At 43.7% G+C, this 14766-nt stretch overlaps 2 protein-coding genes across 3 annotated transcripts in view; both read right to left on the bottom strand.

The window, feature by feature from the left end:
• LOC115664663 (ABC transporter G family member 7) overlaps positions 1–14766 on the bottom strand; it is a 39037-nt gene that overhangs the window by 18598 nt on the left and 5673 nt on the right. Inside the window, exons 9-12 of one of the 2 annotated variants that reach the window (XM_030586563.2) lie at positions 13455–13667; positions 13285–13369; positions 12354–12648; positions 11888–12283 (exon numbers count right to left, since the gene is read on the bottom strand). In XM_030586563.2, the coding sequence (XP_030442423.2) occupies positions 12273–12283; positions 12354–12648; positions 13285–13369; positions 13455–13667 (604 nt within the window). In that variant the 3' untranslated portion in view covers positions 11888–12272. Of the gene's footprint in view, positions 1–11887; positions 12284–12353; positions 12649–13284; positions 13370–13454; positions 13668–14766 lie in introns of those variants that run through there. The other variant, XR_008816014.1, reaches the window with a different exon arrangement.
• LOC115664664 (uncharacterized) lies at positions 9050–9744 on the bottom strand. Its single transcript, XM_030586564.2, has one exon. The coding sequence runs from the start codon at positions 9641–9643 to the stop codon at positions 9185–9187; it is 459 nt and encodes a 152-aa protein (XP_030442424.1). The 5' UTR covers positions 9644–9744; the 3' UTR covers positions 9050–9184.

Here is a 14766-nt window from a genome sequence, read left to right as displayed (position 1 = left end):
TCGTCTTATCCCTATTTTGAACCATGAGATGGGCGAGAGAACTTCACGCTCAAGATTAAGAGCATGAATGCTTGTCAAGAGAGAGCCTGAGTGGAGGACACTGCGTTTTATTTTGTACGTGCACATATTTCAATTTCATCGTCGTTGAGTATCTTGCAGTTTATATGCAAAAGAAATGTTTACAAACATGATGTATGTGGAGATTCAGCTATATCCTAATTCAGCATTTTGCGGGAGGCACATCGGAGGGCGGGGGTTTCGAATGCATAGCCCAGCATACGGTTGGGAAACGTTCGCCGTCTTTGCTTCAGTTATTACAACCTGTTAACAAGTCTATTGTTGTAAACGAACTCCATGAAGTTGTTGTCTGCTAGTTTTTCCCCCTTTGGGCGCAGTTTACATCATTATGAGAAGATCGATTTGATGATTTGTTCGTTGTGAATGAATGAGATGCTTAAGGACTGTTTGTCTGTCTTCTCGTTTGGTTTGGCAAGATAGTCGAAGTCCCTTGTCCACGCTGCATAGGAATGGCCAAATAAGCTTCCACTTAATTATATGTTGGTTTATGAGACCCCATTTCAATTTACAATGCTAAAATGGTAAAATATTTCATACGGAATCATTAGGTAATGTGATGGATAGAATCAATCATAATAATTATATTGGAACTTGTGCCTTTTAATGGAACTCAATATAGATCCGATTGATTCTTGATATGTGATTGGTTTGGTCTAGTATAATGAGTTTAAAAGTCACACTTGTTCATGAAAATGACATTATAATGTTGCATTACATGCGCTACACTACATGGAAGGGAAGGGGAAGAAAGATAAGAAATCTGAAGTGGCTAGTGCTACTTATATTAACAGTAAGACGTTAAATTTTCGTTGAACATCTTAAATGAATGGTTATGAAAATGTGCCAAATCTTACTGAATAGTACTTTAGCATATTGGACAATGTCATATTCGAGTTATTTTTCATTTCATGTTACATATGTCCAGTTTACTTTTGTTATTGGATGTCATGTTTACTTCGCTGACTGAGTCATATCCAATCATTTAAATTTATGTTGATCGAAATGTAAAGGAGTCATGGCTGATCCCATTGCTATTTTCTATTAATCAAAATTGGGAATTTTTCAGCTGGAATTTGAGGTGGTCTAGCAAATATTGTTTTGGTAAGTGAAGAGTTCGTACCCTCTGCTAGGTACGAACAGCTATTATCATTATCATCATTGTTACTATTATGATAAACTCCTCATGAGAATTTTAATTCTGAATTCTTTTCCATTATGTAGTCAAAATTGAGATTAGGAGTTTATCAAAGCGTGTTTGATGATCGGGGTTTGAGAGTCTTCTTTCAATGCTTCTGTTAGGAATTTTGTATAATCAATTTCTGATCTCTTCTTCCTTTGTTGTTGATGTACATGCGTCTATGACCAAGCCGAATCATATAAAATTCTATGTCATTCTATTCTCAGTTCATCATTCCGGGGAAGCTCGATTGCACATCCGATGAGGCACGAGATTCAAAGTTTAAATTCGTTTGGCATGATCTTAGCAAAGCAACGCTAATTATGAGTTAAACCCATACTTCCGCAACAAATCAAGGAGCTTCAACACGAGTCATTTGCTGCACCATATGCCCCTTAAGGCTGAACTATTAATTGATTAAAACTGTTAAGCATGTGGCTTTGTGAATCTTAAGCACGCTTGATGATGTCAACGCTTGCATATGGTCGTGCTTAACCAATTTCCTGGCTTTTGACTTAGAGATTTTCATGGAGATGAGGATTTCCTGAAAAACACAACTGTAACATTGATTGGAAACATCTTCAACTGAACAGAGAAAGAAAGACAGGTTTTTTGTTTTTTTGGTCGAAAAATACAGACTAGGTTTACTAGGCGCAGAGATGGAACCTTGCCAAGATTTCTTTGGTCACCTCGGCCAGGCGGAACAAAGCTAATGCCGAAGACGTAGGTACACTGAACACCACCAAAGTCACCACTCCGAGAACAACGCTGGGTCTAGTGTTCATCATCTGAGACTGCAGAAACCCCACGGTTTCGCATATGATCGAGTCATAGCTCGTGTAGCAATGCTTCTCCCAATCCATCCACTCGGGGGCAGCTCGTAGCTCTGCTCCGCCATCCTCATCTCGTGGATCCGTTACTGGAGCACAATCATGTTGTAAAATTTGGAACACTAATACCATGTTGGAAATTTAGAGATTGCGTGGAATTTGATTAGTGATGTGCAAGTGTGTAGGATCTAGTTGGTAAAGAATGGACAAGGGGACAAAGGGATGTAGGCAATGGGAGAGAGTTTCATTAGTCTATGGAGTTTGGCATTACAATTGTATTTGGAGGAGTAATGGTGGAGGAGTACAAGTGACGTAAGCTATATGAGCTCTACTCCCCACACCATAGGTGGAGGGCTTAAACCTCGCACGCTCAAACGATGAATTACAAGCCTATTTATAGCCATCATCAACAGCGATAGGATTCTTCTAGTATGCAGGCTGTAGGCTTGCGTGTACATTTCTTGTCCCCTTCCTTGGATATTCTTTCCTCATGATTATGCAGCTTGGGGTGCGTATCATTAAGGTGGAAAAACACTTTTCGATATTACTCATATTAAATTTATTAATTTTTTTTTTTTTCTTCCTTTCTTCGCCGATCACCGGCTGTTTTCTTCCTTTCTTCGCCGATCACCGGCTGCTGAGGCCAGCTATTGGCCACAAGCACGGGCCAGCAAAGCCAAGCTCACTAGCCTATGCCTAGGACCGTCAAGGTCGGGTCCGAACCTCTTATGTCCGTACCTGATGCTCCAGAACCCGAACTTGAGTCCACAAAAGCAGTGCTGGTACCTAACACTCGAGCTCTAGCCGGGTTCACAAAGACCATGCGCGGGTCCTTGATTGATGAAATTATTCTTATAAAATATTTATAAAAAAATCGAATTTTTTGTTATTTTTAATCTTTTCTTCTCTTTTCTTTTTCTTTTCTTTTCTTTTCTTTTTCTTCTTTCTTTTTCTTTTTTTCTTTTCTCTTTGCTTTCTTTTCATTCCTCCTTCTTCCTCCGTTGGCCGTGCGCTTCGGCGATGGCCGGCAGCCCGGCAACTGGCCAAGACGCAGCTCGACGAGCTCGAGGCTTGGCCGATAAAGGCGAGCCCGAGCTTCGCTGAGGCCGGCAAGCTCGCAGCTTTGCTAGATCCAAGCGAGCCCGAGCTCGCCGGTCTCGGCTCGAGCTTGAGGTAGATCTGGCGAGGCGAGCTCCCCCGAGGCCTCGCCAGATCCCGGCGAGCTCGAGGACGAGGACGAGGCGGTCGAGGTGGACAAAGTTGGCGTAGAGGGAGCGAGGTCGTCGGAGATTGCTGCGGTGGTGGTGGTGGTGGAGAGGAGGAAGGAGCAGCGGGTAAGGTAGAGAGTCTTTTTTTTTTTTGAAAAATGACTTTCTAGAAAGTATTTTTGACATATTTTTTGCAAAACAAATACATCTTTAATTTATTATTTTATTACTTCCAACTTGTGCTTGCTTCTTCAACATGGCTTCTTCTTGTCCACGCTCTTGTTCTTCTTCTGCCACCGCCATTCTCGACAATTCCAGACAACTTGTTCAAGCTGTCCACCGCCTAAGACTTTATTCATGATTATGTTAGTTGACCACTTCTTGAGAATTCCAGGGGATAAGTGCGTTGAAAGTCCTAAAACTTGTCGCAAAAATGTAATTGAGTTCTAAAACTTTCATAATGTGCAATTAAGTCTTAAAACTTGTTACGAAAGTTAAATTAAGTCCTAAAACTTTCAAAAAATGCAAACAAGTCCTAAAACTTGTCAAATTTTTTCAATCAAGTCATTCCATTGATTGCACTTTTTGAAAGTTTTAAAACTTGATTGCACTTTCGTGATAAGTTTTAGAACTTGATTGCACTTTTTGAAAGTATTAGTACTTGATTGCACTTTCGTGACAAGTTTTAGGACTTGATCGCATTTTTTGAAAATTTTAGGACTCAATTGTACTTTCATGAAAAGTTTTAGGACTTCTAGTGCACTTATCCCAGAATTCTAGAGAATGTGTGTCGCGACCGAACTCCCGAGCCCTTTTTAAACAACATGCAAAAAAGGGGGGCTCGCCTGGTACGTGCTAAGTCTAGGTTTGGGACTTAACTCGGGCTCTCCCAAGCCCATACCATATCGCGACTTAGGGTTTAAGTTTCTTAACATGCATGTGATTTATATCAAGGAGTCGCCACTAATCGATTTGGAGTGGGCCGATTAGAAACCCAAATAGGGTGATGGGAGAATCACCCTATTCCTGCGAACCAGAGATTAACCGAGTTCGGGGACTTGGTTACACTAGTTAGATAACTAATGCCCTTTCGGTACCTTTCTACCCTGTTCATTTTTGAAAACATTTGTCAGGCAATTTGGATTGATTTTAGGACCTTTCTCCTAACATGTGAGGTGATCAAGCGAGTGCATAATCAGAAACGATTAGCAGTCAGGAACACAACAATTCATGCAGCCTAAGGTTCTAACCTTAACTAAGTCAGATGACATTCAAAACACAACAACTCATGCGATTGTATTAAAAACATGCATAATAATACAGCGATAATAAAAACTAACATGCAAAATATTACCGCGCAATTCTCAGGCTTGTCTAATTTAAACAAGACAAAAATATGCATAATAATACTACGATAAATTAAACACTTAGATATAATATAATTTTAAAAAAAGATTTTTTTTTAAAAAAAAATTTTCGAAAAAAAAAAAAAATAAAATAAAATAAATACAGAAAAAAAAATTTTAATTTTTTTTAAAAAAATTATTTTTTTAAATAAAATAAAATAATAATATAATATAAAACCGGGTCGGGTCGGATCCGAACCGGGTCGAAACCGACCCGGGTCAACGGATCCGACCCGAGCGTTGACCCGGGTCGGATCTGTTGATTCGGGTCGAATCCGACCCGAACATACAGACCCGCGGGGAGGCGCCGGTGGAGCCAAAAATGGCCGTCCGCCGGCCGACCCAGACCGGTAACGCCCCCAAACCTGCTTCCTGGTTGAACGCCGAGCTTCACCACTTACCTAGACTCACCGTCCGGCCACCTGTTCGCCGGCCGGCGACCAAAACGAAACCAGCCTCACTGAGGTATTTCGTCAAACAGTTGACGCGTGTGCCAAAAAACTGAGGTGTTTTGCCCTCCTCCGACGAACCGGTCGGCTCCGGCGGCTACGGCTGGTTCTCAACTGAAACTAGGGATTGGGACCGGCGACGGCATGGACCGGGAATCACACGACACGGCCGGCGTGAATCCCAGCCCGATTGTATCAAAAAACAGAGCAGGACAGGGAGTCTCGGCCGGGGGAAAGCTCACCGGTGACGGCTCGTCGGGGCGGCTTTCTGGCTATTCCGTGGGCGACGACGATGCTGCTGGTTGTCCTTCCTGCTCCGGCGTGGCCTCGGTTTGCTCCCTCTCTCTCTCGATTCTCTCTCTCGTCTCTCTCAGTCTCTCTCTCCTCTGTTTCTCAATGAAAATGGCCGACCGGGACTCTCTCTCTCTCTCTGTGTCGCCGCCGTCGGCTCGGCGACGGGGATGGATGGCTGAGGCGCGGTGGCCGCCGGAAGAGCTCTCAGTTTCTTCTGTTTCGCTCCGTCTCTCTCTTTCTCTCCCGGCTTCTCTCTATATCTCAAAACGGCCGACCGGGACTCTCTCTCTCTCTTTCTGTCTTTCATAGCCGACGACGACGAGTCTGGGCCCGGTCGCGTCGGCGTGACGATGGCCTGCACCGGCCTACGCCACCCCACGACTTTCGTGGCTATGGCAGGCCGGTGCAGAGCAGGGGGGCTGCTCAATGTGCCGAGACGGAGAGGAGAAGGAGAGAGAGAGAGAAAAAGAGAGACCAGGAAACAGGGGGAGAAGGGACTGGCCTTAATGGCCAGTCCCTGTGGCGTGCTGCCCCGGTCCTGCTCTGGCCGGATGGGGACGGGGCGGCCGCGCTCAGCCGCTTGTCGCCTCTGCGTCAGCGGCAGAGGAAAACAGGGGGAAGGAGAGCGACCGCTTGGCGAGGGGGAAGAAGAAAGGAAGGGGCTGGGCCGGGCCAGGCCCAGTCCGCATGGGGAGGAGGAGAAAAAAGAAAAAGAGGGCTGGGCTGGCCTTGGCCCGGCCCGATCCGATTTTTTTTTTTTAAATAATTTTTTTTAAATTTTTTGAAAATTAATTAAGAAAATATGCTCTAATAGACCCTATTAATGCAAATATGCCTAATGTCTATATGCAATGCATTTAAATAGAAATTTTTTTGTTTTAGGAATTAAAGAAAATTAATTCCTAAATTTTGTGCAATTAATTTTGGGCAAATTAAAAATAGGTGTCAACAATGTGGAAAATGGATCATAATATCAGACACATGTCTCGGTCCACGAGATGGCCACCGGAGTATTGATCTCGAGGGAAAAGTGTCAGAAAAGTTTTAGACCTTTTATATTTGTGCCAATTGAGTCCTAAACTTTTTTTGGGTGTCAATTGAGTCCTCAACCTTTTTATCTTTGTGCTAATTCAGTCCTTCCGACTAATTTTGACCGGATTTTACTAACGTGGACGCCGGCCGGCGTCCACGTGGACAATTTTTATTAATCTTTTAATATTTTTTGAATTTTTTTGATTATTTTTCTTTTTTCTTTCTTTTTCTTTTTTTTCCTCTTCTCCCTCCTTACTCCAACCGGTCGCCGAACCAGCAACCGGCCAGAGGCTAGAGACCGGAGGCAGGCCACCGGCGAGGCTCGCCCTCGCCAGCGACGGCGAAGGCGAGCCTCGCCTAGCCACTAGCGATGTCGGGCCTCACCCAGCCGCTAGTGAGGGCGAGCGTCGCCCATGGTCAGCGAGGCCAGCCTCGCGGCCGTCCGGTGAGGGCGAGCCTCGTTGGTCGCCGGTCCAGCCGATGGCCGGCCTCTAGTCTCTAGCCTCTGGCCAATCGCCGGACCGGCGACCGGCTGGAGTAAGGAGGGAGAAGAGGAAAAAAAAAGAAAATAAAGAAAAATAAAGAAAAAAGAAAAAAAATCAGAAAAATAATAAAAATTTCAAAAAAAATATTAAAATATTATTAAAAATTATTCACGTCAGCGCCGACCGTGCCACGTAGACCAGCCGGCATCCACGTCAGCAAAATCGGATCAAAATTAGCCGAAAGGACTGAATTGGCACTATATCAAAATGTTTACGACTCAATTGACACCAAAAAAAAGTTTAGAACTCAATTGGCACTAATGCAAAATGTTTAAGACTTTTCTGACACTTTTCCCCTGGTCCTTATGATTGTCCTCTTCTCTTCTCGACGCGAAAACTCTCGCGTCGGATCTCTTGGGAGTCGCTTTCTTCACTTGATTTGCGGAACGAGAGAACGTGGGGTTGCCAGGGAGCGTTGAGGACGAGAAGGGAGTCGATTGCACGGCTTAGGGTTTACGGGGAATGGAGAGGCTAAGATTGCAAGATGGTTTGGCGGGTTATGGTTTCTATGAAGATGTGGGAATGAAATGCAGGATTGTTGATGGTGTGTTTATATACTCTGGATAAGCAGAAACTTGACGTGCAATCTAAGGAGAAAGAAAGAATGGAACGAAGAGGGGGTGGCCGAAAAATGTGTAGCAGGAAATGTCTTTGAAGCGCGTTTCTTTACTTTTGGCTTTATCTGAAAGACACAGTGGTAGGGCCGGGAAAGTGACACGTGCCTTCCCTCTTACGAGCCACTGCGCCATGATCTACTACGACTTTGGAGCAAGTCTTGCAAGTGCCCGATGTACGTAGATGTGAACGCACTCCATCTCGGCTATAAATTATGTTAATTTTACGTGAGTCTCATAATATTAACCGATGCTAATGAAGTTCGTTCATATGCTTTGGACGCATACATGAATTCCTTTGTGATTTATAGCATTTTCTTCGAGCACTCGAAAAATTCATCCGACCTCTTTGATCCCTTATTAGGATTTTTCTAGATAGCAATAGGGCTATTCTACGATCCGCTTTGTTTGCAGCACAAGATTGCACCTCATGCACTCAGACTACCAGCTGAGATTGAAAGTGGCCTCGAGCCAGAACCTAGCAAAAGATCATGTATAAGCTGAAGGGATTCTTGCGCTTCAACCGATTGACCATTTGAGCCCCAACCAAGATGATTCCGCAGTATCCGTGTTGGCGGGGAGTTTTCAAGGAAAGGGATGGCTATTTCTTCTTCGCCTTGGCAAAGAGCACAGTACATTTCTATTTTTAGCACCTCATGCAGATCACTTTTTCAAGCGGACGGCGGCGACCGCACTCTTTCCGTTTCAAAGTCGAAGTCGCGCACTCCGGGGGTAAGAGAAAAGTAATGTCTGCGGCTGTCCTAGACACACGATCTTCCCCTTCCATTTCGCTAAGACCTAGTAGCAGTCGAGACACATTCGTCCTCGTGAGTTCCTCGACAATTTTTCGAAAAGCAAAAGTCCAGGTTTCTGGAAGTTGATGCGTCGGCCCCAGAGTATACAGAAATCGTGCATGCACTCTCTCGGTGGCCTTCATATCCGTTTCCTTAACTCGGGTGAAAATAATAATGTCATCCGCATAGAGTAGACAAGTAATTGGAGGGCCATCTCTGGACGGTTCTAGTTGATGAAATTGTTTTCGATTTACACGATCAATGTAATGCGATCGAGTAATTACATTATCTAGGATCTTCTATTCTCAGTTCATCATTCCGGGGAAGCTCGATTGCACATCTGGTGAGGCGCGAGATTCGGAGTTTAAATTCGATTGGCGTGGTCTTAGCAAAGCAACGCTAATTATGAGTTAAACCCGTACTTCTGGAACAAATCAAGGAATTATGACACGTATCATTTGCCGCACCATATGCCCCTTAAGGCTTAACAATACATTGATTAGAACCGTTAAGCATGTGGCTTTGTGAATCTTAAGCATGCTTAACGATGTAAACGCTTGCATATGGTCGTGCTTAACCAATTTACTGGCTTTTGACTTAGGGATTTTCATGGAGATGAGGATTTCCTGAAAAGCACAACTGTAACATTTATCGGAAACATCTTAAACTGAACGTTGCACATAAGTTATTAGTCATGCGTGGCGAATATGTTTACGAACAAAGAAAGAAAGGCAAGTACCGACTAGGTTTTCTAGGCTCAGAGATGAACCGTTGCCAAGATGTCTCTGGTCACCTCGGCCAGGCGGAACAAGGCCAATGCTGAAGATGTAGGTACACTGAACACCACCAAAGTCGCCACTCCGAGAACAACGCTGGGTCTAGCGTTCATCATCTGAGACTGCAGAAACCCCACGGTCTTGCATATAATCGAGTCATAGCTCGTGTAGCAACGCTTCTCCCAGTCCATCCACTCGGGAGGCGGCTCGCGGCCCCGCTCCGCCATCCTCATCTCATGGATCCGTTTCCGGAGCACGACCATGTCTCGGTCCACGTGGTGGCCGCCGGAGTACTGGTCCATACCATCGTACTCTTCCCTCCTCGACGCGAAAACTCTTGCGTCGGATCTCTTGGTAGCCGCTTTCTTCGTTCGATTTGCGGAACGAGGGAAGGCGGGGTTGCAAGGGAGCGTTGAGGGCAAGAAGGGAGTCGATTGCATGGCTTACTTAGGGCTCACGGAGAATGGAGAGGCCAAGATTGCAAGATGGTTTGGTGGGTTATGGTTTCTATGAAGATGTGGGGATGAAATGCAGGAGTGTTGATAGTGGGTTTATATATACTCTGGACAAGCCGAAGCTTAACGTGTAATCTAAAGGGGAAAGAATATAACGATGAGTGGGGGTGGGGGCGAAGGTTGGCCAAAAAACGTGTATTAGAAATTGTCTTTGAAGCGTGTTTCTTTTCCTTTGGCTTTATCTGAAACCATTCGAGAAAGACCCAGCTGTACGGCTGGGAAAGCGACACGCGCCTTCCCTTTTAACTGCCGCCGCGGCGCCGCAATCTACTTCCACTTCAGAGCAAGTCTTGCAAGTGCCCAATACACGAGGATGTGAGCCTGCTCCATCTCGGACATTAGATCATGTAAATCCCACGTGAGTTTCGTAACATTGTCTGATGACAATGAAGTAAGCTCACATGCTTCACGCATACAAAATTTTTTTCATGATTTCGAGCATTTTCTTCGAGCACCCGAAAAACTGATCGACCCTCTTTGGTCCCTTTTAAGATTTTCCGTATATAGCAATAGATTGCATTGACCTTTTGCGCTCGTACCGTTTGACCATTTGAGCCCCAACCAAGGTATCCGTGTCGCCGGGGAGTTTTCAAGGAAGGGGATGGCTATTCCTTCTTCGCCGGAGCAATGAGCGCAGTGCATTTCTGTTTTTAGCACCTCATGCGGATCACTTTCCCAACCGGACGCCGCCGACCGCGCTCTCTCTGTTCCAAAGTCAAAGTCGCGCATGGTGGGGGCGGGGATAAGAGAGAAGCAATGGCCGCGGAAATCCTAGATACACGATCTTCCCTTCCATTTCGCTAAGACCTAGTAGTAGTCGAGACACATTCGTCCCCGTGAGTAATTCCTCGACAATTTTTCGAAAAGCAAAAGTCCAGGTTTCTGGAAGTTGACTGCGTCGGTCCCAGAGTCTACAGAAATCGTGCATGCATGCTCTCATGGCCTTCCTATCCGTTTCCCTAACTCGGGTGAACAAAATAATGCCATCCGCATAAAGTAGATGAGTAATTGGAGGGCCATCTCCGGGCTGTTCTAGTCCATGAACAAATTGTTTTTGATTCACACGATTGATGTAATGCAATCGAGTAATTACGTTACCTAGGCCCTTAAATTTTGGAACAACTCTATTTTTCAATCGGCTTATCATGTCATGTGTCGCCGTTACATTGCAACTAGGTGTCACGAATCGTGATTCTCTCGTACTCTCGTAACCTTGTGAGTGGAGCTTGAGGTTATCGGGTGAAAAGTGAGTGATGCAAAAGAGATGAATACAATTGGGTCGCGGATCCTGATGAGGCCATGGTAGGTCGAAACCAGTTGTAGTGTCTTAAAGTATTATGCTTGTATCGCTCAATGGACTAAACGCCCGAGCTTAACTGGGCGTGATATGATCCGATACTAGGAAGCTATTCACGGTGGTGTTCTTTGGAACAACTGTAGAACGATGGCCAACCTGGTGTGAACGATCCACCAGGCTCCGCACAGGCAATTTCGCAGTTAAGAAACTGCGGGCCCGTGACACATGTATGAACGAAGTACTTTGATGTCCAATCATAAATTTCACATGGTAAAGAATAAGAAGCACACTTTATATCGATTCACGAAATGAATCATTAACCCATCTCATTTTCAACAAGACACCAAAAACAAAAGAGCATCATCAAGATATCCAACCGAGGGTTGACTATTTGAAGGACAGCGCTTAATGAAGGTTAATGAGAGGTGCTATGAATCTCAACTGTACCATACTGTGAATGCGGCAATGGGGAACGATGGGCCCGACTGTCAAGATGCTGACCCGAGAATTTCGTTCTTATCCATCTGCCGTCCACGGTGCCACAAAACATCGGCTGTTTACATGTACAATTTCGTATTTGCCGACGGCGAAACAAAGAAGAAACGATCCCAAGATGATGCTTCTCTCTGTCTCTGTCTCTCTCTCTCTCTCCACTCTTTCGAGATGTGGAACAGTAATCATCCGCATCGACTCTACCAACAAGAACATAAGTAAAACTATGCACGTCAAGCTTGGAGAAAAAGAGATCCAGATGCAGCTTCAGAAAACAATGTTAGCCCACTCAGAAAAATGACCATGTGTCTCCTCGCGCGTGCGTAATGAGGGGGGAAAGAGAGAGAGACAGAGAGGGAGTGTAGATAGAACAGAGAAAGTTCGACGGACGGTCTGAAAGTTTCACCATCCAACATAAGCCAAAGATCTCCACATTAAAGGTGTGATAAGCATCAACAAGTGACATATACCGTTCCACGCATGGAATGTCGAGAAGGTGAGAAGAAAATATATCCAATCCTTCCGACGTCTCAGCTCAGCTCAGGTGAGGAGCCTTTTGTCTGTAAAGCGCCACGGGGTCTAAGCTAAATGCCCCAAGTTCAAAACATGTGTATATTTGCATCACTTGCATAACATCAAGTGTGTCTTTGGCAATAATTACAAATGAAGATACGCTATCATGAGATTGCAAAATTCATCCCCCTCGGAAAAGAGACACATCAGTGAACAGGAATGAGGCCCTCCAATATTGCAATCTCATCTCCACTAATTAGCACCTGTACGAGATGAGTTAATAAATTATTGGATGTGGCATGAGACATCATTAACGCCCAATTAGCTACAAACCTTCTAGGATAAAGGGTTGGATTTGGTCAAGAGCCGGTGATTCAAACTGCTGATTCAGTTCGACTTCATTGGATGGAGGCGCCTCCAATTGCAGATTTTCCTTGGTATTTTCGAGGCTGGAGACTTCAGGCTGTGGGGAAGATTGATGAAGAGGTTGGTACTCGAGCTGCTGGTACTTGGGTTTGTTCTTCTTAAGGAGTACATAAGTGGTGTAATACCAAAACAGCAGTATTCTGCTTTGAGCTATGACCGTATCCCGAATGCGACTCCCTCCGAATGACAGCCTTTCAAGTGCCTGCAAAATATAGAAACACTGGGTCACGCAAATGAAGCATAACGGGATAAGGTACTCTCCTCAAAGCTTGGCTATTTAAGGCAGCTATCCAAATCCTCCAAGTAATAACACATTTAAGGTTGTGAGCAAAGCATTTATCAGCAACTTCAAGATGTGAAACCCCTCTTCTACTCGGCATAAAGTGAAGGCTGTGTGCTGTGTGTGTGAGAAAGGAAGCAGAGAGAATACTAAAAAGGAACTTATTTTATTTTTTTCTAGCCTCTTAGGATCTGCACATCTCCTCGACATATTTATTATTTATACACTTAACAAATAATTGCAGAGTAAATATTAAAGTCTACCCTTGGCTCAACATACGCCTATTCAATACATGGTCAAACTAGCAATTCCCATAAAAAATTTCAAATTTCTAGTGCATCAGAAGATTGGACAAGTTTAATATCCAACATAAAGTACCTTGCCAAAGGTCCTCAGACGAATGCAGATTTTCATGACACATTAAACTTTGAAAAATGACCTCATTCTTGACTAAATGTCGTGAATCATAGACGAAGCCTCAACAAATAATTTTAATGACCGTATGTAACATACAACAGGTCATGAGATGTTTTAAAAGAACTTCAACTGCTCTGTTACCTGTTCTCCAGTCTGTATGTCAAAGGAATGCTCATGCTCAAACTTAAGGCCACTAAACTCATTGATGCAAAGCCCCTGAAATGCCCTGAAAGCACAGAGCCAAATTTGTGAATCAATGCATCGAGATCATTTGTTAATGAACCATAAGTTGAAAAATATAATGTGTTTACCATCTGATAAGAGAGACACGAGGAATCCAGCGGAAAATTATTGGTGTGTTATCCGCATTTACGTAATAGCCACCAAATACAATGAATACTGTCATTAGGGATGGCCCCAGTGCCATTGCTGCTTCAGTGGTTGGAACCATTGCCCCAACTGTCAGTCCCATTGCAGATGCAGCAAATGATTCCACTGTCACAACTCCACAAAACTTTCCAAATCTGAAAAGTCAGAATCTTCCAACATGAGAGGTGAAGCAACGAAAAGGTTTAAAATGTACGCAGTTTTCTAGGCGTATGATTTTTAGAGATCTTTAAATGCAAGTAACATTCCAGCAGAAAACAATTTGGCCATAGTTGGCGATCAATGATGAGACTCCCACCGATAACAGAAAAGAACCCCAAAAAAATAAAAAGAAAAGAGAAAAGCTTACTGATAAAGAAAGGTAAAATACATGACCAAGCATGTGCTTTGACATACAAGAAAACACAATAGCCTTCTGCTCTCTGTTTTTTTTTTTGTTTTTGACACTCAACTTCCCTATGCTTCAGTTAGAATTAGAAGAGTTAGATATACTGTTTCAAGTTTTAGATGATCGAGAAAACACAAAGAGACATTGTCTAGTATATTAAGTTGAAGAGTTACATATTTATCATATTCAGAGTCAATAATTAAGCTTGTCAGTAACACTTCTTAGCACGAGGTTTTCAAGCATCACAAATCAAAGTATAAGATGTCTTTGACTAATACCAAATAGAGCCAGAAAAGAAGGTCTCCATGTCAATGTTAATGTATCCTTTTCGTAACCAGGCAACAAGTGCTATGAGCCACAACAACCCCTCACCCAGGTGCCATTTTGTTTTCTTGCTAAAGCATTTGGTGTTTTGAGCAATTTTCTTAAGGTAAAACAACCCTGTGTTCAAAGCTGCATCTCCCAAATGTTTCTGAGGAAATTCCTTCACCATATTCTATACCTACCTTCTTCTTTTTTTCAGAATATTCTACACCTACCTTAGCCCTATCCACTTTGGACAAAGAAGTGCAAGTGTTATCCTTTCACCGGTATCCTCTTTCAAATGCCAACTGGGCACCTTGTCCCTCCATATAAGTCCATAAAAGACGTTAAAACATAGTTTCTTCAATAAAGTGGCGAGGTGAGTCAATGATGTTAGTCGATCTGTAGCATATCAGAGTACTACAGTGCCGACCCCTCAATAGCACAGTTGGAGGATGGAAACTTGAGATAATTATATGACTTCGGAAAAGTTACATCTGGGATTTGTTTGCAGTTGAAAAGAGAAGCCTTAGAGGAACCTAGTT

The sequence above is a fragment of the Syzygium oleosum genome, unplaced genomic scaffold (assembly GCF_021117445.2).
Source record: "Syzygium oleosum isolate NSW1041296 unplaced genomic scaffold, Sole_v2.1 Sole_v2.03, whole genome shotgun sequence".
NCBI classification, from domain to species: Eukaryota; Viridiplantae; Streptophyta; class Magnoliopsida; order Myrtales; family Myrtaceae; genus Syzygium; species Syzygium oleosum.
This window is presented reverse-complemented; position numbering and strand designations above follow the sequence as displayed.